General features: G+C 41.9%; 1 protein-coding gene across 1 annotated transcript in view; it reads left to right on the forward strand.

Moving 5' to 3' along the window:
- Positions 1-26,309, forward strand: part of mycbpap (mycbp associated protein) — a 93,105-nt gene that overhangs the window by 56,658 nt on the left and 10,138 nt on the right. The window contains exons 13-16 of the mRNA XM_072558381.1: positions 665-811; positions 10,475-11,092; positions 13,599-13,723; positions 14,994-15,109. Of these exons, the coding sequence (XP_072414482.1) occupies positions 665-811; positions 10,475-11,092; positions 13,599-13,723; positions 14,994-15,109 (1,006 nt within the window). The remainder of the gene's footprint in view (positions 1-664; positions 812-10,474; positions 11,093-13,598; positions 13,724-14,993; positions 15,110-26,309) is intronic.

Genomic DNA, 26,309 nt, shown 5'->3' on the forward strand with positions numbered 1-26,309 from the left:
AGAAATGTCTGTCGAAGCTAATCTAGTGCTTACCTACCACAAGAGTACATATGATGTGCTTCAACATGCAGAAGGCATCAGAAAGCTCCTCACAATAAACAATACTTAAGAAACAGAAAGCTGTGATTGTGGATAGGAGGTGCCTTGAATGTCAAATGAGTTGAAGTGGAGTGGCGTTGTGTGCTGCATCCCTGTGAATAGACATTGACCAATGTCTTATTATAAATTATCAAATTGTAGACGATATAGGATTGATAGCAATTGAATGCCAGAATCAGCCAATGAACTATAAATTGTCTTCGATAAAATATGCAAATGCCATTTATTGTTTTGATGAAGTCTATTTGTGAGATCCTGATATTCTTTGTTCTTTATATCACAAGTATGACAGGTTAAATCTTGACATGAAATTGTCTCAGAGCTCAGAATTATTTGCTGTTGTTGCACAACCTTGTCTGAGCCACTTTGAGGATTCTCATTTTTGAAAATATTGATGTGTTCCTTTTTTGAAAAATAAATGCACTGTAACTTTCACTGTAATTTCTGATTGTGTTTCAGCAATTCCTGAATCTTGTAATCAAGCATGTTAGAGAACTCGAGTGGTGGATTTTCGCATCCTTCAGAATTGTTGCCTATTCTTTTCTTCTCTCTTTCTCCACTTCAGGAAGAACTTGAGAATAAAGAAAAGATGACCATAATTAACCAGCTCCTGAACGAGGTGATAGATGGAGTGCGCACCCCACAGCGATCCCAATCTCCTGTTGAAATTTCATTAATTGAGCAAGAGCTCTTTGAGAAGAAGAACCCCGGTGTAAGCTTGTGGTAACTTGAAATAATCAGAATAGCTGACTGTATTTTCAGGGCGGAAGGGTTGAATGTTCTTCACTTAAGGTTGACAACAGAAGGTGCCAGTCATAACTGTGGTACATACAGATGCAAAGCTGGTGGTTACAATAATGTACGTAATAACATTTTATATCCTCAATGAGTTAGAAGACATATGATAAAGGCAGGTACTGCTCAAAAAATATTCACCTGAAAAATTAATTCTGCTTGTCTATGCACAGGTACTGCCTGCTCTGAGTATTTCCAGCATAGTTAATTTCCTTTCTACATGAATGAATGGTGTCAAGAAGTGGTATAGCACATTTTATTTAGTATGTATAATTTAAAGTCATAGTCCACAGTACTTTTTCAGTAAAAATAGAGAGGAATTGATATCCAAAGATAGAGAGAGAGAGAGACAATGGGATGATGTAAGTAAAACAGAGGCTGAAAATTCAGAATCAAAATGTTTCCAAGCAGAATTGTTCTAGTCAAATGTTTTTTCTTGAAATAATTTGTGTAATACACGACAGAATTTCAATATCTAGGCCAGGACCTCAATGTTATGTTAATTTCTGGTTGCCAGCGTCAACCGTGCAATGCATACGAGTTGCTGTTTGTTGGTATTGGTGGCAGCCTTCAATCTCATGTGATGACAGTTTGCATATTGGTGGCCAAGGCTCTTACTCACTGTCCAATTAGAAATGGTGGATGCAAGTGGAGGTGGGATTAAGACGCTGGTTAGCCCAGTTTGACATGCAGGCCATTGTTAATGTAACCATTTGGCCATGGGTCGATGGAGGATGCCGAACAAAGGACAATGTGAAAGAAGAATCCTCCTGCCATGGGCAATACCGAAAACCTGCTGTAGCACAACCACTACCTTCACCAGATCGCACACTGGCGATGTTACCAGAAGTGATGACAGATAGAAGAAGCATCCTGCTTTTTCCCAGTAACAACAGAAAGCCTGCAAAGACTCACCAAGAAGGCATGGAGAGAGGTGGATCATGAGTCAAGAGTACAGACGTGCTGAGGAGCAGCTGGGTACAGTGTCTTTGTATTTCAGTGACCTTCACAGCTATGGAAAGGTGAGCACAAATTTGGACTGCATCCTGGTGAGCAACCATTAGAGTATTAAAAAGAGAACAATCATCAGGGTGCATGGGATTCTTCTGAACATAGGAGTGAGGTGCCCAGCAGCCTTTGTAACAAATAAGCATAGGTCAGAACAGATTGCAGGCTGGAGTGCAGACTCCTACAATGTGTGGTAAGGAAAAGAGGCATTGTGTTCATGGCATCATTCTTCACCTTGCAGGCTAAACAGGAATTGAAAGTAATTGAGAGGTGCCACAGCTAGCACTGCTAATGTATTTTGTGAAGGTGGCCCTTGACCTGGACAGAATGGCTGTGCTTATAAGAAACAGGTCTTAGACAAGGTGAAATCTCAATATCTTCATGTCCAGGTTGATTGACATTGCTCCCTGTGCAATAATTCATCAATTCCTAAGCTGACATTTAATTTTGTACTTACCATTATACGTATCTGTCAAATATTCCACTCTCTCATAATCTCCTCTCATTTGAATTACACTGGGTCAGCCTCAAAAGAACAAAAGCCCACACAACAATCATAACATCCCCATGAACCACCCTGGGGCATGCACCACCATGTTTTATTTATACATCCTCCACCAATGTAGATGTCCTCACCTCTGTGAATCTGTGTGTGTTATGAGAGAGGATGGCAGAGAACAAAGCACATGCTCTGTCAGAGTGGGAAAATTTGAGGCAAGGCAGAATGGGTTCTGGAGAATGAAGAACAGACTCTAGGCTTCTCAACAGGACATGTGAGGAATCTGTTTGAGATATGTGCCAAAGTTGATCTTACCTAAAGTAAATTGGAGTTAGGGAATAAGAACTGAGGAATCTATCATCTTTTGTATTTCACAATAATTCTGTGCATAAGGTCTATAAGTGTCTTCACTGAGAAGGTGGCCATTTTTATAGAGTGTATATTTATGACATCACTCCAAGTACATACAGGAACAGTACTAACTTGCACCGAACACATGAAGTACTCTGTGGCATCAAATCTTCAGTGTCATAAAAGCTTTAATGAAGCATGGGGTGGACACCAGCTATGCTTCAGTGGTCAAGGGTGCCATGAGATGGCTAAGATGTCAACATAGAAATGAGGGGGCCACAAGGTTTTTCATCCACATCCACCTCCAATGGGACATGTGGTGGGCGAAGCATGTATCAAGACATGCTCTGTGACATGCAATGCCAATGCAACAACCTTTGGAGTGCCTTCTGCCCAGGCACCACCACTAATATCCAGACAGGAAATATGAGCAGGCCATCGTTACTTTCACAATCAGGACTCACGCCCACCTTCCGAGGACCCCTTCGCCCACCTCCAACACACTGCATCCACCTGGACACCCTGCGCTGGCCTATTACCTGCCCTTGACCTCTTCATTTCCAACTGCCGCCGGGACATTAACAGCCTCAATCTGTTGACCCCCCCTCCCCCACTCCAACCTCTCACCCTCACAACGCGCAGCCCTCCAATCCCTCTGTTCCAATCCCGACCTCACCATTCAGCCAGCGGATAAAGGGGGCGCAGTGGTAGTCTGGTGCACTGACCTCTACACCGCTGAAGCCAAATGCCAACTCGAGGACACCTCTTCCTACTGCCCCCTCGACCATGACCCCACCCCCCATCACCAAACCATCATCTCCCAGACCATACAGAACCTCATCACCTCAGGAGATCTCCCACCCACAGCTTCCAACCTCATAGTCCGGGAACCCCGCACTGCCCGGTTCTACCTTCTTCCCAAGATCCACAAGCCTGACCACCCTGGCCGACCCATTGGGGCAGGAGCATGCTGAGACACTGAACTCATCTCTACATACCTCGACACTGTCCTATCCCCCCTAGTCCAGAAACTCCCCACATACGTTCAAGACACCACCCACGGCCTCCACCTCCTCCAGGACTTCCGTTTCCCCGGCCCCCAACGCCTCACCTTTACCATGGATATCCAATCCCTCTACACCTCCATCCGCCATGACCAGGGCCTCCAAGCCCTCCATTTTTTCCTCTCCAGACGTCCCGAACAGTACCCTTCTACTAACACTCTCATTCGTTTGGCTGAACTGGTCCTCACCCTTAACAATTTCTCCTTTGAACCCTCCCACTTCCTCCAGACCAAAGTTGTAGCCATAGGCACACGTATTGGCCCCAACTATGCCTGTCTCTTTGTAGAACAGTTGATCTTCCGTAATTACAGCGGCACCACTCCCCACCTCTTCCTCCGCTACATTGATGACTGCATTGGAGCCATCTTGTGCTCCCGCAAGGAGGTTGAGCAATTCATCAACTTCACCAACACATTCCAACCTGACCTTAAATTTACCTGGACCATCTCTGACACCTCGCTCCCCTTCTTGGACCTCTCCATCTCCATTAGTGACGACCGACTTGACACTGACATTTTTTACAAACCCACCGACTCCCACACCTACCTGGATTACACCTCTTCCCACCCTATCTCTTGCAAAAATGCCATCCCGTATTCCCAATTTCTCCGCCTCTGTCATATCTGCTCCCAGGAGGACCAGTTCCATCATAGAACACACCAGATGGCCTCCTTCTTTAGAGACCGCAATTTCCCTTCCCATGTGGTTAAAGATGCCTTCCAACGCATCTCGTCCACATCCCGCACCTCCGCCCTCAGACCCCACCCTTCCAACCGTAACAAGGACAGAACGCCCCTGGTGCTCACCTTCCACCCTACAAACCTTCGCATAAACCAAATCATCCGCCGACATTTCCACCACCTCCAAAAAGACCCCACCACCAGGGATATATTTCCCTCCCCACCCCTTTCCGCCTTCCGCAAAGACCATTCCCTCCGTGACTACCTGGTCAGGTCCACACCCCCCTATGACCCATCCTCCCATTCTGGCACTTTCCCCTGCCACCGCAGGAACTGTAAAACCTGTGCCCACACCTCCTCCCTCACCTCTATCCAAGGCCCTAAAGGAGCCTTCCACATCCATCAAAGTTTTACCGGCACATCCACTAATATCATTTATTGTATCCCTTGCTCCCGATGTGGTCTCCTCTACATTGGGGAGACTGGGCGCCTTCTAGCAGAGTGCTTTAGGGAACATCTCCGAGACACCCGCACCAATTAACCAAACCGCCCCATGGCCCAACATTTCAACTCCCCTCCCACTCTGCCGAGGACATGGAGGTCCTGGGCCTCCTTCACCGCCGCTCCCTCACCACCAGACGCCTGGAGGAAGAACGCCTCATCTTCCGCCTCGGAACACTTCAACCCCAGGGTATCAATGTGGACTTCAACAGCTTCCACATTTCCCCTTCCCCCACCTCATCCTAGTTTCAAACTTCCAGCTCAGCACTGTCTCCTTGACTTGTCCGGACTTGTCCGACCTGCCTATCTCTTTTTCCACCTATCCACTCCACCCTCTCCTCCTTGACCTATCACCTTTATCTCTTCCCCCACTCACCCATTGTACTCTATGCTACTCTCTCCCCACCCCCACCCTCCTCTAGCTTATCTCTCCACACATCACGCTCACTGCCTGTATTCCTGATGAAGGGCTTTTGCCCGAAACATCGATTTCGCTGCTCGTTGGATGCTGCCTGAACTGCTGTGCTCTTCCAGCACCACTAATCCAGTATTTGGTTTCCAGCATCTGCAGTTATTGTTTTTACATCGTTACCTTGTGTTCAACCACAGAGGTAGAATTTCAAAGGAGTGGCTGTGAATGTAGGTTTCTATGTTCAGAAGTGTGGCTGTGAGCACAAGCCACCATGTCATGAGGAATGGCTATGAGATCAGTCTACCATGTCAGTCGGATTGAATGTGGGTGAGCTACCTTGTCAGTAGTGCCTCTTTGTACATCACTTGTGTCTCTGATGTAAATATATAATGTATGCTAGGAAATGTTTTGGGCTAAGGCAGACTTAGTGTTTCTTTTATGTTGGTGAAAACCAAGAGAATAGGAAGTGAGGGTTGACAGTGTGATAGAGTCGTAGTTTTTACAGCATGGAAAAAGTCCCTTCAGCCGATCGTGTCCTTAGTAATGTTATGAAGGTATAGGTGTGCACTATACATCTAAGAGAGACTGAAAGCTGGCAAGGACTGACTGAAAGCACAGAGTGTGCTGAACAATTTAAAAATGTAACATTTGGTTGTGTTGCCATGGTGGACAACAAATTCAAATTCAGCCAATCAGTTTAAATTATGCCCCAATTTACCAAAATCCAATCAAATTCAAATTTTAATGTTTTGATGACATCAAACCATTGAGATGGTCTGATGTTTTGGGGTATATAAAATAGGTATTTTGAACAGTTGGAGAGAATGGCAAAAAGCAGCTAGCACCAATAGACTGCTAGCAGAATAGCTCTCTGAAAAGTACCTGTCCATAAGAAATTTGTGCAGCAGAAAACTGAACAAAAGATGACCCAGGAAAATCTACAGGGGAAAATCTACAAAGGAGAATCGACACAGCTGGCTGGTTTTGAAACGTAATTTCTTTTTGTAAATCTTAATTGGGACTTTTATTGGACCAGTGTTGTAGAGTGGGAGGTAAAAGATAGATTTAAGAGAAAGAAGTTGTAAATAGTTGTTGTCTAATATTCTTTTTTAGACTTAATGAATAAAATTGTTAAACTTTTCTTTAAATGGTGATATTTGGGGTAGTTCTTTGCCACTCGAAATTTAACAGATTACGGCACGAGGTGAGCTTTTCTGTGTGTCTGGTTTAAATTAGCAGAGGGGTTTACCCCATGTTGTAACACTGGTAATCAAGTATCTATCTGTTCTAATCCCATTCTCCAGCACTTGGCCCCTAGCGTTGTATGCTGTGGTGATTCAAGTATTCATCTAAATAGTTCTCCAATGTCTTGAAGTTTCCACCTTTATCACTCATTTAGGCCATGAGTTCCATATATCCGCCATACTCTGGGTGAGAAAGGTTTTCTTCAAATCCCCTTTAAACTTTCTGCTACTTACCTGAAAAAAATACTCTCTGGTTATTGACTCCTCCAATAATAGGAAATGTTTCTCCTTATCTTTACCCCTCATAACTTTGTACTCCTCAATCAGGTTTCTCCTCAGCCTTCTCTGCTTGAAGGAAAACAACTCCGACCAATCCAGACTCTCTTCATAACTGAATCAGTGCAGTCCAAGCATCCTCCTGGTTAATCTCCTAGATAAATGTGAGGTGCTGCATTTTGGAAAGGCAAATCAGGGCAAGACTTATACCATTAATGGTAAGGTCCTGGGGAGTATTTCTGAGCAAAGAGACCTGGGAGTGCAGGTTCATAGTTCCTTGAAAGTGGAGTCACAGGTATTTAGGATAGTGAAGAAGACATTTGGTATGCTTTCCTTGATTGATCAGAGCATCAAGTGTAGGGGTTGTGAAGTCATCTTACGGCTGTACAAGACATTGGTTTGACCACCTTTGGAATATTGTGTACAATCCTGGTCTCCTTCCTATCAGAAGGATGTTGTGAAACTTGAAAGAGTTCAGTAAAGATTTACAAGGATGTTGTCAGGGTTGGAGGGTTTGAGATATAGGGAGAGGCTGAATAGGCTGGGGCTGTTTTTCCTGGAGTATCAGAGGCGGAGGGGTGACCTTATAGAGGTTTATAAAATCATGAGGGGCATGGATAGGGTAAATAAGCAAGATCTTTTCCCTGGTGTGCTGGAGTCCAGAACTGGAGGGCATAGGTTTAAGGTGAGAGGAAAGATTTAGAAGGTACCTTAGGGGCAACTTTTTCATGCAGTAGATGATGCGTGTATGGAATGAGCTGCCAGAGGAAGTGGTAGAGGCTGGTATAATTACAACATTTAAAAGGCAAATGAATAGGAAGGGCTCAAAGGGATGTAGAGGTAAAAACAATGACTGCAGACGCTGGAAACCAGATTCTGGATTAGTGGTGCTGGAAGAGCACAGCAGTTCAGGCAGCTCCAAGTAGCTTTGAAATTGAATCAAAGGGATATAGGCCAAGTGCTGGCAAATGGGACTAAATTAATTTGTCTGGTTGGCTTGGACGAGTTGGACGGAAGGGTCTGTTTACAGCATGGAACTCTCTATGGACAGAAGGGTCTGTTTACAGCATCTCTATGACTCTAATGCAATGACATTCTTCCTTTAGTTATCGCCAAACTAATGTTATATACAGCTCCATTATAATATCCTTAAATTCAATGCCTTGACTAATAAAAGGCAAGTATCCAATATGCCTTCTTAACCAATTATCTAACTTCAAAGATCTATAACATGCACACCAAGGTCCCTAAGATCCTCTCGTCCTCTGATATTCTGTCCTTCCCAAGGTCCTGTCATTCAATGTGTATTCCCTTGCCTCATTAATCCTCCCAAAAAGCACCACCTCTCACTTTTCCAAACTAAATTCCATTTTCCACGGTTAACTGCTACTGACCAGCCCAACTATATCATCTTGAAGTCTGAGGCTTTTTCTCTCACTATTTACCAAACCATCAGTTTTTATGTCATCTACAAACTTGCTGATCATAACTCCCACCTTCACATCTGGGTAATTAATGTACACTACAGACAACAAGAGACCCAGCACTGAATCTTGTAGTATGGCACTGGACACTGACTTCCTGTCACATAAAAACCTTCAACCATTTTCACCTGCTTCCTGCTGCAAAGTGATTTTTGATTCAGTTTGTCAAATTATCCTGGGGTTTTAGCTTCTTAATCAGTCTGTATGTGAAACCTTGTCAAAAGCTGTACAGAAGTCCATATAAGCTACATTAACTTCACCATCCCCCTCTACACACCTCGTCACCTCCTTAGAAAATTCAATTAAATTTGCAAGGCATGATCTCCACCTAAGAAATGTCTGCTATTTTTCTAATAGTTTCTCTACCAAAGACTTTAGACTTGCAGGCCTGTAGTTTCCTGGCTTATCCCTACAACCTTTCTCAAATAATGGTACCACATTGGCTGTTCCTCACTCTTTTAGCACACCTCCTGTGGCCAGAGAGGATGCAAAGATTAATTTCAGAACTCCTTTAACCTCCTCTCATACCATTCACAGTGGCCTGGGATATTTCTTATCAGGACCTGGGATTTTCCTATATTCAAGCCTTCTAAAACTGTTAATAAAGCACTTTTAACATGAATCAATGCTAATTTATTCATGTATATCACAGCACCCCCTCCCCCTCTTGATTCCTACACCTTCTCTGTAATAAATACCGATGTAAAATACTTAAAGTGCCCACTGAGAGAGTATCCTAATAGAGAATCTGTCCTCCTTTCCTCTGTTGCCTGGGAGTCTGCAGTTTCTCTGGCAAATACTCCTCATCACTCATGGAAACAGAATCAGAGAAGCTTGATCCATTTCCTCTAATGTCCTTCCCTCATGGCCAATTAAATGTATTCTTCCTTAAATATCCTTCCGTTACGGGCCAGTGAAAACCATAAGCAGAAGGAATTGAACACTGCCTTCCTAAGCCCCTCCAATCTTGCTCTCCCTCACAAAATGCCTTTGCAAGATTGCAGAGATGTGAGAGAGAATTCTTCTCACATAGCATATCAGGTTACCTGTGAAAGAGGGCTTTTCCCGAACTTCCACCTTCAATGTTCCCTCTTGGTTCAGTCCCATCATTGCATCTCGTTCCCCATGGTGTCACTGTTTACTTCTCCCTTTCTTGGTTCCGATGAAACATCAAATCTTTTCTGATAGGTACTTTCTAGACAGTTTTCCTAGAATCCAGTCCTCCTGGCTCAGAGGTGGGGATGCTACTACCACTTGGTAACCCACTCCTTACAAATAGAAAATAAAACTGGTCCTTTAACAAACTAACAACAAGCTCTTTAAATGACTTAACTAACTAATTATACATCAGAAAGCTTGTCCCTTGCTACTGACACTGCTGCTATTTTTCATACTCACTGTATGCAGTTTCATGTCTGTCTGCCCTCCAGAATGAATAATACTAATAACACTGTTTGCCATTGAAGGCAATGTCTCTTATGAAAGATGTTTATATGTAGAGCCTACTATTTGCCGTCAGAGAGATGTTATAAGTGATGATTCACACTCCTCGAGGGGTTTCTGTTGATATCCTTTAAAAATAACAGGCAATACTAAAGGCTTCCATTGAAATCCACATCCCCTTGACTCTCTGACAGTAACACGCTCCCATCATCATGTAATAAGAACAGAAAAAGAACAGAATGCTCAGTAGGTCAGGCAGCAGTTGTGGGGAAAGAGAGTTAACTTTTCAGGTCAATAGCCTCTCCCCTCTTCCGAGGTTTTAAATGTATAGATTTGTCTTTCTTCAGTTCTGTTTAAAGGTCATTGATCGGAAAAATTAACTTTCATTCTCTTCAGAGATACTGCTTGACCTGTTTCAGATTTCTAGCATCTATAGTATATTGCTCTGTCCATTATCAAATAATTTACTGGAAATGCTCACTACCTTGGATTCCTTGGGGAAAGAGGAAAGAGTGATAAAGCAAATAAAATCATAGCAGAACCTGTTCTGATCATTTTGCATTGAAGGATTTGCCAGAGAATCTGGTTGACCAGAATTTATGTTTATCTCCTCTGCAGCTGCACTACAAGTATGGCATAGTGCAAAGCCTCAAGGATATTTGGAAACTGTGCTTCATACACAATAATTTAGAAGCAGAAGCAGCAAGTGAAAACCAACCCAAAGATAGTAACATTCCTCCCTTCACAGGGCCCAAAGACAAGAGCCAAACCTCTAGCAAGTATCTGGTTCATCTAGATAGTACAATATACCAAGATTTTAGGACACCAATTAAACATCAATCATTTGATGAAGCAGAAGAGTCCTCCAGGCAGAAGACACGTTCTTCTGGCAAAGCAACTTCTCAAGATACAGAGCAAACGAAGCATCATGATAAAAGGACACCAACCAGCAAAACTCCAACTGATGAAGCAGATGACCATCCCAGGCAGAAGACTCGCATCCATGGGAAAGCATCTTCTCATCAATCACACCATCAAGACACCTCACCTAGCAGAGCTAATGATTCAGAAAAGCAAAGCAAGGAGAAGAGCCGTTCCCATGGAAGGAAATATGGTCGTCATTTGGAGCCAGCAGAGAATGTAAAAACCCCCAAAGAGGTAATGCAGATCAAGAAAGCTCCACCATCTGGCGAATCTGTACCTGAGTGGGACTTGTCAATTGACTCTTTTAGAAAGGTATAGTTCTGTTTTTCTGCTGTTTCTTGTAAATCTGCAGTGATTTAGATTTAAGTACAAATATATGTACTTCCTTTACAGGGATTAAGAACTAGACGAAATCACTTTTGTTTATTTGTTTTGTAGGCATGGGAGTTCCTATTTCCTAAATTTGTTTTCTCTGAAGGCAATGGCCACCAAGACCAATGGGTGATACATCAGAATCCAATAACTAGGGAGCCTGTTCTAATCAGGTTGCGGGAGCATTGTGCTGTACTTGTTCAGAGAACTTGCGTTTTTTGTTCATGCCACAGCATGTCATACCAATGGGCTGGCAATCCAGCAGTATTCAAGGTCCCTTTTTTGATGCTGCCCACAAATTCCTAGTGAAATGCAATAAGCTCTAAGTTCCTATACCCTGGATATATTTTTCTGTCTCATTTTCTGTAGTTTGTAATCTTTTTGACCTAGTTTTCAGACCACTTGTCTTAAAGGCAAGATTGTTGCTGGAACCATTCTTCTATATGTGAGCCAAAGTGCTGAGGGATTCATGGTGCTTCAGTGCATTTAATCTCCTGTTCACCAGTGTGCGCAAGTAGTGGTGGCAATGTGAGGGGCACTGGTATCTATGTGCAGGTAATGTACAAGGCTTATTAGGCACATGGGGACAAACAGTTTAAACTAGGATCATTGCTCTAATCACGTATATTCTTGTTTGGAATGAACCACAAATTACTCTATGCATCTTGTCCATTGTCTCTTAGCTCCTCCTAATGCTGAAAGGTGGCCCATTGTTGGCAATGCCTGGCTAGACTTTCCAGCTTCATTCTCCTCACATAATAAGAACACATGGAATGGCCAAAAAACTTTAAAGGAACTGCCCTTATATTAGCAGTAAGGTACAGTGCCTTACAGGATCTGTGTCATCATATCCTGAATGTTGACACTCTTTCAGATTCAAGCCTGGCTCTTCCTATCCTTGCTTTTAGTTCAAATAAATATCCAATACCCACAGACAGACAGACCTTTCTCTACCACAGAAGGTTGTTGAGGCCAAGTCATTCAATATGTTTTTTTAAAAAAGAGAGTTTTTTTAGAGGCTCAAGGTGTCAAGGGGTATGTGAAGAGAATGAGAGTATAATGTTGAGGTAGAAGATCAGCCATGATCATTTTGAATGCTGAAGTGGGCTTGATGGGCTAAATGGCCTAATTCTACTCCTCTGTTTCTATGGGGTTCAGGATGATATGCAGTAGCTGTATTCATCTGATTGTTAAATATGATGTTTCCTTCTGATCTCTGACTATGGCAGGGGAACTGATGTGATCCTGTTGATGTTGAGCTTTCAAGGTTTATACTTTACGAAAGTGGCAGACTAATCCCTTTCTACTATTAAGAACAGCCTGATGTCAGGCTCGTTGGCCGATCTTCATTGGATGAGGAGGGCAGGTTTATCCTATGTCCTGTTCCTGGTGTAGGATATTTATTTGAACCAGTGAGCAAGTAGTGGAAGAGCAAGGCTTGACTCTCGAAAAGTGTTAATACTCAAGATCCAACAACATCAATCCCATGCAGAGTTAAGCCTCACTGTTATTATGAAAGTAGCTTCTTGTCATTCTGCATGCAAAGCTCTAATTCTGTGAGGAGTATGAGGATAGGAATTTTAGCCAGGAGATTTAAAGGCTGGGGAAGAGGCCGATTTGGGAAAGAAAGGGAAATATTTCTAGGGTTTTCAGTAAAGTGCAGGGCAAAAATGCTGATTAAATAACTCCTTCTTCGAGTCAGTACAGGCAGAAAGCATTGAATGATCTTTATTGTGCTGAATGTAAACAGCAAAAATGTCATTCCAAGTTCTTCATAGTGTAAATGGCATCATATCTTTGCCTTCGGAGTCAGTGAACTTCCATTTTTTAGTTGGTTCACGTGGACCAAGACATGGTGTGGTCAGCTTGATCTGATATGGAGATGCCAGTGTTGGACTGGGGAGGACAAAGTCAGAAGTCATACAACACCAGGTTATTGTCTGACAGGTTTATTTGAAATCACAAACTTTTGGAGCTCTGCTCCTTCATCAGGTGAAGGATTTCACCTGACAAAGGACCAGCACTCTGAAAGCTTGTGATTTCAAATAAACCTGTTGGACTATAACCTGGTGTTGTGTGACTTCCAGCTTGATGTGGTGCTCTTTCAATTCTTGCCTGTCAAGCAACATTAAGAAAAATCCAAAGCGGATTCACAAAATGAACGTTGCAACATGATTGAACTGTACTTATCCTACCCAAGAGTAACTCGTGCGGTTTTGCTTTGAAGTCGTATTCACATCTCATCAATTAGTGGTTTACTTGCAACCTTTTTGAATGCCATTTCCTTGATTTCTAATTGGAGTAGAATTGGTGCAAAATGCAACTCATACAATTCATTGGTGCAACTCATTGGAGCACTCGAATTGGAAACTATGCATTGATGAAAGAGAGGCAGTTCTTTTATTTAAATGAGACTCTGTTTGTCTAAAATGTGTTCCTGCGACAGGATGTGCTAGCATCACTGATGGATGAGAAACATAAGAATAAGGTTCTGGAAATGCTCAACTTGAAAGTGCTTGAACTCAGCATAGCACCAAGCAATTTGCAAGAGAATATTTTCTACAAAGTACTGTAAGTGGAACTCCTTGAACCCATGATTTGTTTGATTATTTTTAAGTTGGGTAAGCTTTTGAATAAGTATATACTAACCAAAAGATTGAATGTAATAGTTTGCCATTTGTAGCACCTTTGTAACATGGTCAGCTCAAAGTCAGTTTACCAAAATAAAGATGATTTCATGCTTCAGGAATATGGCTTCTTTTGAGAGCAGCTTCTTTCATGTGGGAACCTTACCATCAGTTTGGAAATATGGAGTAAAACAATACAAAAGGAGATCGTTCAGCTTATGCTACCCGTGCCATCTCATTGAAAGTACTATCTAATTCAATCCACTTCCCTTCCTTATCCCCACAACCCCAAATTTCTCGCTTCAAAATTTCCTGAAATCCCTTTTGAAAGGTATTGTTTAGTCTGCCACCAAATCTCAACAACACTTTACGTAACAGTAAGGAAACTTTGATCCCGATATTCTGGATAGAATCTGAGTCCTGGTTCCAGAGAGAACCAATAGTTAGCCCTTTATTCTATTGTTTTCTCCATTTAACTTTTTTTTAAGAACCTATTTGTTGTCTAAACAGAGGTAAAGGCCATTCTGTCCCTCAAGATTATTCTGTCATTCAGTTAGATCATGGTTAATCTGTATCGTAATCATGATTACTCACGCTTATTCCATATTCCTAGTATAATTCCCCAATAAAAGTCTATCAATGGCCTTTCAGCTGGTATGTCCACAACAACAGAAGGTGCTATGGGCCTCACTGGTTTAGGAGCATAGAAACCAGATGCAGCTGATGGCACATTTCTCAGCTGCACTCCCACTTGGAGGCAGCCATTGATTGTGCATAATGGGCAGCAGAGGCATGTGAGCCACTCACTCACAATGAATGGTGAAGTGTTCCACATGAAACACACTATCCTGGTGTGATAAAATATCTGACAGTTGAAGGACATCTTGAGAAGCCATATTACTAAGTCTCTGGGAGATGCAGAATGGGAACATAACACAGTTCAAGAAATAGTTCAGAGGAAATAACCCGTGAGTGCTTTGGTTGTATAGAGGAGGAGGACCAACAGTGATGTATAGTAGAATATTCCCTAGATGGCATGGATTTGGAATTGTATGTTGATGGTTCTCAGAAGTATTATGGTGAAAGCCCTAAAACCGGATATGCAGCAGTGACTGAAGAGCATTTATGTTGAAATGCTCATGTATACAACAGGTGTATTGTTTTGCTGCACTTCTACACAAATGAACTGCTTCTCCATATTTCTTCTGCTACAGTTATCAGCTTTGGCAAGAAACAGTGGATGTGTTTGTTGGTTATTCGATACAGCTCAGGGAAATAATGGGGCTGCCTGAAAAGGAGACTGAAGGGAGTGTCATCGTGGAAGAAACCCGTAAGTTCCGAAGAAAAGCTGCTTTACTGTGCTCTGTGTTATTTTTTAAGCTCATAAACTGCAGGTAAAACCGCTCTGGGTGCATTTCTGACATAACATGCGATAGTGTCCACTTTCATCCTCTGCAAGCTGTAGGAATGTAGCCTAGTGCAGTGGTTCTCAAACTGGTTCTCAAACTGCAGATACCTACAGGTCATAGAGTCATAGAGGTACACAGCACAGAAACAGACCCTTTGGTACGTGCTAACCAGATATCCTATATAAATCTAATCCCACTTGCCAGCATTTGGCCCACATCCCTCTAAACCCTTCCTAGTCATATACCCATCCAGACACCTTTTAAATTTGTAATCGTACCAGACTCCACCACTTCCTCTGGCAGCTCATTCTATACACGCACTACTCTGCATGAAAAAATTGCCCCTTAGGTCCCTTTTATATCTTTCCCTTCTCATCTTAAACCTATGCCCTCTAGTTCTGGACTCCTCCACCATGAGAAAAGACCTTGTCTATTTACCCTTTCCATACCCCTCATGATTTTACAAATCTCTATAAGGACACCTCTCAGCCTCTGACACTCCAGGAAAAACAGCCTCAGCCTATTCAGCCTTTCCCAATAATTCAAACCCTCCAGGCCTAGCAACATCCTTGTAAATCTTTTCTGGACCTTTCAAGTTTCACAACATCCTTCCCATATCAGGGAGACCAGAACTGCACGCACTATTCCAAAAGTGGCTGAACCAATGTCCTATACAGCCGCAACATGACCTCCCAACTCCTGAACTCAATGCACTGACCAATAAAGGCAAGCGTTCCAAATGCGTTCTTCACTATCCTATCTGTCTGCAACTCTACTTTCAAGGAACTATGAACCTGCACTCCAAGGTCTCTTTGTTCAGCAACACTCCCCAGGATCTTACCATTAATGGTATAAGCCCTGTTCTGATTTGCTTTTCCAGCACTTGGGTCTATAGCTTTATATGCTATGGCACTTCAGGTGATCATCAAATCGGACTAGATCAATTAAGAATATCTGGTCAACAAGGACCAGTTGGACAGAAGGATCTGTTTCCATGCTGCATAATTCTACCTAAATACTTAAATGTTGTTATGGATTCCACCTCTACCAGCTTTTCAGGCATTGAGCTTTAGATTATTCTTCTCATCAACTTCTAGGTGAAAAGAATCTTCCTTAAATCCCCTGTAAACCTCCTACCCTTTTTCATAGTCTCCCTGACTATGATCCCTCTACTAAGGGGAAAAGTCTCTTGTCTATCTTTTCTATACCCCTCATTATTTTGTACAACTCAATCAGGCCACCCCCTCAGCCTTCTCTGCTCTAAGAGATACACCCCCTGCCTATCTATTTTCTTTTCATAGCTGCAATGCTCCAGCTCAGGCAATATCCTCGTGAATTTCCTCTCCACCTGCATTGTGCCAACACATTTTTCCTATTGTCTGGTGACCAGAACTGTACACAATAGTCCAGCTGTAGCCTAACTAATGTCTTATACAGCTCCATCACAACTAGCCTGCTCTTGTATTTAACGTCTTAACTAATAAAGGCAAGACTTCCATATGCCTTATTAACCACCTTATCCACCAGTAGGATCTACGGACAGGCACAACCAAGATCATTCCAATTATTTTTATTTCCTCAGGTCCTATCCTTTATTGTGTGATCCTTTACCTTGTTACTTCTCCCAAAATGCATCATCGCACGGCCTTTCAAAATTGAATTCCATTTGCCATTGTTCTGTCCATCTGATCAACTTGTCTTTATCATTCTGCAGCCTAAGGCTTTCCCCCTCGCTTTTTATCACAGTGCCAAAGTTTGTGCCATCTGCGAATTTACTTCTCATACCTCCTACATTTATTTTAGAAGCATTCAATTACACTACAAAATGCCAAGGGACCTAGCACCAAACCCTGCAGTGTGTCGGTAAACACAGGTTTCCTGCCATTAAAAAAAACATTCAACCATCACCATCTGCCTCCTGCCAATAAGCCTGTTTGAATCCAGCTACCAAATTGTCCTGAATAGCTCTTACCTGATTGACCAGTCTCCCATGACAAGACCTTGTCAAAAACCTTACCGAAGTCCATATCCACTACATCATCCATACTTCTAGTGACCTCCTCAAAAAAATCAAACAAACCTGTCAGATATGATCTCACTTGACAAAGCCATGCTGACCATTCTTAATGTATCCTTGCCTCTCCAAATGGAGATTAATTCTGTCCCTTGGAATTTTTTTCCAATAGTTTCCATACCATTGATGTGAAACCTCTCCTGTATCCATTTAAAAATTAATGTCAGGACTCCTACAATCTCCTCCTTATTATTCCACTGCAGCCTGGGGTGTATCACATGATTGGAAGTATTTAGCAGCTGGTAGTTGACTCCCTAGGTCATTGTTGGAGGGAACATGTCTTGGTCAAGAATAAACATATAAAGATGCGCTTGGAGTGAGCCAGGAGGTTGAAGCACAGTACAGCTGTCGTATCTGGTTTGGCTATCTAACCGAGTAGGACAGTGAACGTGGAGTGTTGAGAATGATACATAGACAGCGTCATAGAGTCATACAGAAGTAGAGCCTTCAGTCCAACTAGTCCACACGGACCAAGTCTCACTAAACTCAACTAGTCCCATTTGCCCGTGTTTGGCCCATATTCCTCTAAACCTTTCCTACTCATGTACTTGTCCAAATATCTTTTAATCAACAAGTAGACCCTCAGTTACCAAGGTTGATGGTGAGCTATGGATGAATTCAGTGTCAAATTCAAAGTCCAGCATCTGCAGTCCTCACTTTCTCCTTGAATTCAGCCTTGTATCAGAATCAGGAGATTGTTATGAATATTTTAAAATTGTACATACAATTGTTAATCTTAGAAACTAACGTCATACAAGTTTTCCCAGGGTGCTATTTTCCTTCATGGGTGATCAGTTGGAAAGTATTTATTCAACCATAAGTGTTTGAGAACCACTGACCAAGGCTGTGGGAAATCCATGCTGAACATTGGCAGTTCCAAACATATACAGTTCTCAATGCTGTGTTGATTTGAAGCTAAACATCATTTACAATTATGACCTTTATTGGCCAAAGTTCAGCTGGAAACAAACAGGTGAGTGAAGTGGGTTCTAGCAAGTGATTCAATAGAAGAGCAATATGTGGAGGATCTCTATGCAGAATATCCTGCAATGTTGAGGTATCAGGTCATTCAAGAGAATTAGCTATTTTTTATTATTGAGCAATTGAAATGAATGTCAAAGGCCATGATTCAGGAGTTGCTACCTATCAAAGATAGTGTAAAAAGTATGATCAGTGAATAAATATTAGACTAGGTGGTATCATGCTTGCTATTTTATTGGAGAAAGTAATGAATAGTGTACTTTCTTATAGAATGAGTGAAATTTGTCTAAGTTATACCATCAAGATATGATGACATACGTCTGCACAGCTAATTCACACATACAAGTCTCGGAGTTGGTTCTGAAATCAATGTAATCTTAATATATGGGTCTTGATTAGGTGAAAGACACAGCCTGTTTTGATATCTTTGAGTTTAAGGACAAGTAAACTATGATGACCGCATACTTGCTAATTATCTCATCAATTGTGTTTCAGCATATAGAACTGCATTCCAGTGCATTTATAGGTTTCGCTATATAAATCCAATGTTATTTAGAAACAATAGCCACTATCATTCTGGGTAAGTTAGTAATGGTTGGAAAAAGTTATTTCTCAACAGGAAACCTTTGGACAGGTTGGAAACATTAATATTGATGTTAAGAACATAAATTGTTAAGGAAAGAAAAGTCACGAAGCCCTTCAGGTCACACTGCTTCAGAGCCAGTGCACACTTTACCCTATCACAAACTCTGTACACCCATTTGATGTCCAGTACCAAAGTCTATCTTATCAGCATATGAACCAATTAATTCTCTGTAAGCAAAGTTCCTTCAAACATACTTCAGAATTTTAAAATGTTCATAACCTGTTACATCTTGATGTGACACTATCATGGCCTGAATTACCTGTGAGAGTCCTGTTCACATTGTTGTGGGTTTCTGCTTATTACTACCCCAGTCCTGATCCCAATCACATGGTTATTAGATATCTTAAAAGGGTATCAACTTTTTGCTGGATGTTAGATTCATTTTGCTAAGTCCCTCTGCGGAGGACAAATGGAATAACAATATACATTCCTCTCAGCTTCATAAAAAAATGGACTCTTCATAATTGAGAGCACTGAGACCTGAAATTATTTCTGTCACATTTCTTTCTATTCATTCCAGTGCATCATCACCCTCCTCCTGATGGTAGGATTCCTAGAATCCACACTAGTTCCACAGGTACAAACTTTGCTTCCAACAGCAAGCAATATGGCTGAAAGATAAGTGTAAGGTAGAATTTGCAGAGATTGAAACCAGTCTAGATAAATAGTAGATTATCCACACGTACAAGAGGCTTGCATAAAATTAGGACCAAACAAATTTGGTCCTATATGACACAGTCAAGTGTCAGTTCTTAAAGAGGCAACGCCACAAGTATCCAGGTGGGATAAACTAATTCAATCTGGTGTTCATAGGTCATTAAAGATAGTCAGGGATTGGTAGACACATAACAAAAAGAGTTAAAAACAATGACTGCAGATGCTTATCTCTCCACGCTTCAGGCTCACTGCCTTTATTCCTGATGAAGGGCTTTTGCCCGAAATGTCGATTTTGAAGCTACTTGGATGCTGCCTGAACTGTTGTGCTCTTCCAGCACCACTAATACATAACAAAGAGTGCCCATTAACTAAAGCAGAGAAGGAAAGAGATTTGACTGTAACTCATTGTTTCTTTGTGAATTTGGCACTAATCAAGGAGGGAGGTTAGGACTGACAATGGGACTGACTTTTGACTTGAGAACAATGGAATTTGCATCAGTCACTGAGGTAAAGCTCAACTTACACTGATCTAATAATGTGTCTCAGACTCAACCTTGAAGGAAAGTCTCCTCATTGTGGAAGTTAACTTTCTTTATCTGACCTAACTCTGTAAATGCGAAATCAGTTAATAGATTACAAAAGTACATAATTTTGTGTCAAAAACAAATTCCTTAATTTAAATAATAGATAATTGGTGAAACCAGTTTGTCATGTTATGCAGTAATAGCAGTTTATAGAGACATACGTTGCCACTGAGTTACATAAACGTATACAAGGGGACTGTAAAACCTAAGTCTCAAGAGGACAGACAGACAGAGCTGACTTTGTTTCAAGTTCAAAAAATTGCAGTTATAATGCTGTTATTTAAAATACTGAGTATCAATTTAGACTGCTTAATGTCAACCAATATAGAACACAGGAGAACCTATTCCATTATCCTTTTACTAACTTTTTGCCAACAGCAAGCAATATGGCTGAAAGATAAGTGTAAGGTAGAATTTGCAGAGATTGAAACCAGTCTAGATAAATAGTAGATTATCCACACGTACAAGAGGCTTGCATAAAATTAGGACCAAACAAATTTGGTCCTGTATGACACAGTCAAGTGTCAGTTCTTAAAGAGGCAACGCCACAAGTATCCAGGTGGGATAAACTAATTCAATCTGGTGTTCATAGGTCATTAAAGATAGTCAGGGATTGGTAGACACATAACAAAAAGAGTTAATAACACATCTGCATCTAATGTTGAGACAGAGGATGGTAGTTCTAATGCACTTGTTAAGTAGAAACAAGAACAAGTGTAGGAAGTTGTAAAATAGTCAGAATATCTAAGTTAGTACAGGTGAGTATTAAAATTAAAGTAGGAAACCTAGAGTAGATGGGTGGAATTGAATCCCAAACAACTTAGAACTGGAATTACAACAGCAAACTAAGTTATGACCGCTCCTTTCCATGGACCATATCAGAGTACACAACATAACAAAGTATATACAATCCAAACACAGGTCAGTAGACCCAGCAAGACCAATGTTAATGCTTCACATGAGTCTGCTCCCAACTTTCTTTATCAAACCCCAATAACCCCAGTAACTGGCGACTTCAATCAAGCCAATCTAAGGAAGGTGTTGCCCAAGTACCACCAGAACATTACTTGCCCCACCAGGGGCCCGAACATTTTATACCACTGTCACACTACTGTGAAGGATGCCTACCGCTCCATTCCCCACCCTCATTTCGGGTACTCCGACCACAATGCCATGTTTCTCCTCCCAGGTTACAGGCAAAAGCTCAAGCAGGAGACCCTCTTCCGGATACAAGTCCAGTGCTGGTCAGAGAAGGCAGAGGATCAACTCCGATGCTGTCTGGAATCGGCTGATTGGGCCATGTTCAAACAGTCCGCAGGTACCTTGGACAAGTTCGTCACCACCGTCACAGACTTTATGAGCAAGTGTGTGGAGGACTGTATACTGAGGAAGTCAGTCCAGGTGTTCCCCAACTGGAAACCCTGGATGAATCAGGACATACAGAACCTGCTAAAAACCAGGCGTGAGGCCTTCAGATAAGGAGACTCACTCAAACATAAGGAAGTATAACCTTCGCAGAGCCATTAAGACAGCCAAGGACCAATACCAATCCAACTAGAGACCCAGACAGACACCCAGTGACAATGGCAAGGACTGAATGACATCACAGGTTCTAAAAAGAAACAGTGCAAGTTAGCAGACATATCTCTCCCAGATCGTCTCAACACCTTCTATGCTTGCTTTAAGCACAATTTCAGCGGAGAGGTAACACCAATTCCAACAAGTCCTGATGAACCTATCTCAACAGTCACTGCATCAGAGGTCAGATCAGTTTTTCTTCATGTGAATCCAAGGAAAGCTATGGGACCGGATGGAGTACCAGGGTGTGCACTCAGAGCATGCACAAATCAACTGACAGAGCCCTTCTCGGACATCTTCAACCTCTCCCTGCAGCAGGCCACTGTCACTGCCTGTTTCAAGAGGGCCAACAACATCCCTGTGCCTAAGAAGGCTCATGCAGCAAGAAGGGCTTATGCCCGACACGTCGATTCTCCTGCTCCTTGGATGCTGCCTCACCTGCTGCGCTTTTCCAGCAACACATTTTTCAGCTTATGCAGCAAGTGTCAATGACTACCACCCAGTGGCCCTAACTTCGGTGGTCATGAAGTGCTTTGAAAGGCTGGTCATGGCATTCAACTCCAGCCTCCCCACTAATCCTGACCCACTCCAATTTGCCTATCGGACCAACAGATCCACGTCAGATGCCGTATCACTTGCCCTTCACTCCTCCCTAGAACATCGTGACACCAAGAACAGCTACGTAAGAATTCTATTCATTGACTACACTTCAGCCTAAAACACTATTATCCCCTCGAGACTGATAACTAAACTTAGTGATTTTGGACGAAGCCCCACTCTCTGCAACTGGATCCTCAGTTTCCGGATCCACAAGCCACAATCAGTGACGACTGGGGACAATATTTCATCCTCACTAACACTTAACACTGGAGCCCTCCAGGTGTGCGTACTCAACCCAATACTGTACGCACTGTATACCCATGACTGCATTGCCAAATACCAGTCTAATGCCATTTACAAGTTCACTGATGACACCACCATAGTTGGTCAAATCTCAGATGGCGATGAAACACACTACAGACAGGAGGTGGAAGACCTGGAAAAATGGTGCACTGAGAACAACCTAGCTTTCAATGCCGGCAAAGCCAAGGAACTCATTATTGACTTTTGGTGGGATATTACTCATGCCTCCCCCCACTTAAATTAACAGCACAGAGGTGGAACAAGTGGGGAGTGTCAAGCTCCTGGGAGTGGTCATCCACAACAAGCTTTCTTGGACTCTTCATGTGGACACACTGGTTACAAAGGCCAACTATGTCTCTTCCCTTGGCAGCTGAGGAAATTTGGCATGACGGCAAATACTCTTGCCGACTTTTATATGTGTGCCATCGAGAGCATTCTGTCTGGATGTATATTATCTGGTATGGCAACTGTATCATTCAAGAAAGGAGACAGTTACAGAGAGTGGTGAACTTGGCCCAGACAATCACAAAGGCCAACTTCCCATCTACAGAATCCATCTACCAGGCCCGCTGTCCAGGAAAGGCCACCAGCATTCTCAAAGATCCATCCCATCCTGTTATATTTTTCTACAACTTCTACCATCGGGGAGAAAGTACAGAAGCCTGACTCTTAACATTCGCCTGTACCTGTGTTTTTGTTTTTGCTGCTGTTCGCCTATTATTTACTTATCTATGCTACTTAACTTTGTGATCTGCCTGTATTGCTCGCAAGACAAAGCTTTTCACTGTGCCTCAGTACACATGACAATCAATTCAATTCCATTCTCTTTTCTTCCATGTTTATCTAACTTGCCTTTAAATCTTTCTATGCTATTCACCTTAACTGCTTAATGTGGTAATGAGTTCCACATTCTCACTATTCCCTGATCAAAGAAATGTCTTCTGAAATCCCTATTCATCTTATTGTATTTAAAACTTCCTAATTCTTGTCTTGCCCACAAGTAGAAACATCTTTATATCTACTCTCTGAAACTCTTTCAAAATCTTAAAATCTACTATCAGATCATTCCTCAATTTTATCTTTACAACGGAAAAGAGTGAAACATCTTTATATCTTTGCTGATAGGTATAACCTCTCAATTCTAGTATTGGTATTCTCATTTTACTATCAAGAGTATTATTACAAATATACTTGTTTGCACAATCAAGGCCACATATACATTAGATGCAAATCATATTGGTGTGTCCTGCAATCATTGACGGTGAATGTGACATGAAAGAGTCCTGGAAAAACTATAGTCAATGGGAATCAGGACAGAACTATGATTATTTGAGTGGAGCTCCCTGGGATAGTGTCCTAGGCTCATTGATGTACAGGTGCTTTATCGCTATCCTCGTCTCCAACATAAAGTCAGGACTGAGGATGTTTGTTGGTGAATGTACAGTGTTCAACACCAGTCATGACTCCTCAAGTGAAACAGTTTGTGCTGCACGTATCAAGATCTGGACAATATTCAGGCTTGGGCTGATAAGTGGTAGATAGCATTTATGCCATACAAATACCTGGTCTGTCATTAACTTTTTCCAACAAGAGGGAATCTAATCATTGTTTCTTGCATCCTGTGTTTACTACTGATCAGACATTGACCAGGACCAGTCATATAAATAACGTGACTTCAAGTTAGTCAGAGGCTAAGAATTCTCTGGCTAGTAACTCACCTCCTGATTCTTCAAACCTGTTCATTGTTAACAAGTCAGGAGTGTGATAGAATACTATGCACTAGTCTGGTGGGTGAAAATTCACCAAGACTCAAGTGGCTCAACACCAAAGAGGACAAAACAACCTACTTGATCATCACCCAATCCACTACCTTAAACATTCAGACCCTCCATCACCACTGCACAGTTTAATCAGTGTGTACTATCAAAAAGATGCATTGTAGCAACTTGGCAAAGTTTTTTTGACTTTTGACAGCACTTTCCAAACTTGCGGCCCCTGCCACATAGAAGGAGAAGGGCAGCAGATGCACAGGAACACCACCATCTGCACATTCTCCTCCAAACCACATACTGTCCTGACCTGGAAATATATTCACTGTCGATTACTGTCTTTATTACCAGAATGTGGATGTGCTTATACCACATGGACTGTAGCAGTGTAAGAAAGTAGCTCATTTCTGGTTTCTCAAGACAATGCTGGACTGCCTACAATACCCATGTCCCATTAACAAATAACAAAAAATAATGTTAAAAATAATGAGTTTTCTTTCTATCTCTGGATATGAACATTTATTTCTATCTACTATAGTACTATCAACAACATGAATATAGAATACTGTAAATAGGCCCACTGTGTATATTCTGGATTAGTGGTGCAGGAAGCGCTTTTGCCCGAAACGTCGATTTCGCTGCTCTTTGGATGCTGCCTGAACTGCTGTGCCCTTCCAGCACCATTAATCCAGAATCTGGTTTCCAGCATCTGCAGTCATTGTTTTTACCCCACTGTGTATATTGCACATGTTCAAGAAAAAAATTGTGAATTTGTATTAATTTCAGTTTGGCACATCATATGCAACTCTTATGTTTACAATATTTTACAGCAAAACCTTTACAGTGATATCAGCTAATAACAGACCAGATAGAGCACAAGGTAAACAGAATGCATGTTTAGCAACAAGTACACAATTTTCGCTCACATAGCACCTTTAATGTAGTAAAATGTCCCAAGGGACTTTGCAGGAGCATCATCGAACAAAATTCTCTTGCTGGAGCTGTTGCTAATTTGCAAAATCAGTGCCACCCTGACAGCACTTCTTAAAAATACACTATTGCCACATTTTAAGAAATAGTGCTGTGAATGTGTATTCTGCAGCAAGTGTTACAATCTAAAAGAGGAAACCTCGGTGCGGCCTGTAAAGACTTGCTTAATAGTGGGCAATCAAGTGGAAAAGCAGTGTTCCTCACAACACCTACTCCCCAACTGACCCAATCTTGTTGCAAGAAACTCATATGACATTGTCATAGACAAAATAGAATTCATTATTCAACATGAAAGTATAATCATGATATGTTGAGTTGGCCTCTGTAATTGTTGGCTTTACCGCATCACACTGTTGGATGTGCATAAAGGTTTTAGTGATTTAATTTAATGTCATGATTTCTTCAGCACTTCGTTTACTGTAAACTATGTTGTTCTCTCTCTCTCTCTTTACCAATTGCCTGAATTGTTCCTAATTTATTTAATGCAGATGGAGCCAGCCTTTGATTCAGTGGGAACATACCCATCTCATAAAGGTTTGGGGATTGAACCCTGCTCCAGACCATGTTGTGGAATGGAGACTGGGGTTCTGACTCTCAATTCTGTGTTGACATTCATCAGGATACTCAGGTCTGGTGGGAATAGATGACCCTGCCTCATGATCGGGCTTGTGGAATCTATTAAATCCTCCTGTCCTATGAGACTAAGTATTCTATAAACTGCCATAAAGATGGTTATTGAGTGAGCCTGACTGGCTTGTCAGACTGTTAATCTGTCCAAAATCTTTACACTGCTCCATTTTGTTCTCCAAAGGATGAACATGAAGTTTGCAAAGCAACATTACTCTATCAGCCTGTCAATCTTGCCACTAATCTTCAAGTGTGTAAATATGAAAACAGTGATAACCATTGCGGTTGGTTTTACCAGAGGGTAAATAAATG

This window comes from Chiloscyllium punctatum, chromosome 39 (assembly GCF_047496795.1).
Source record: "Chiloscyllium punctatum isolate Juve2018m chromosome 39, sChiPun1.3, whole genome shotgun sequence".
NCBI classification, from domain to species: Eukaryota; Metazoa; Chordata; class Chondrichthyes; order Orectolobiformes; family Hemiscylliidae; genus Chiloscyllium; species Chiloscyllium punctatum.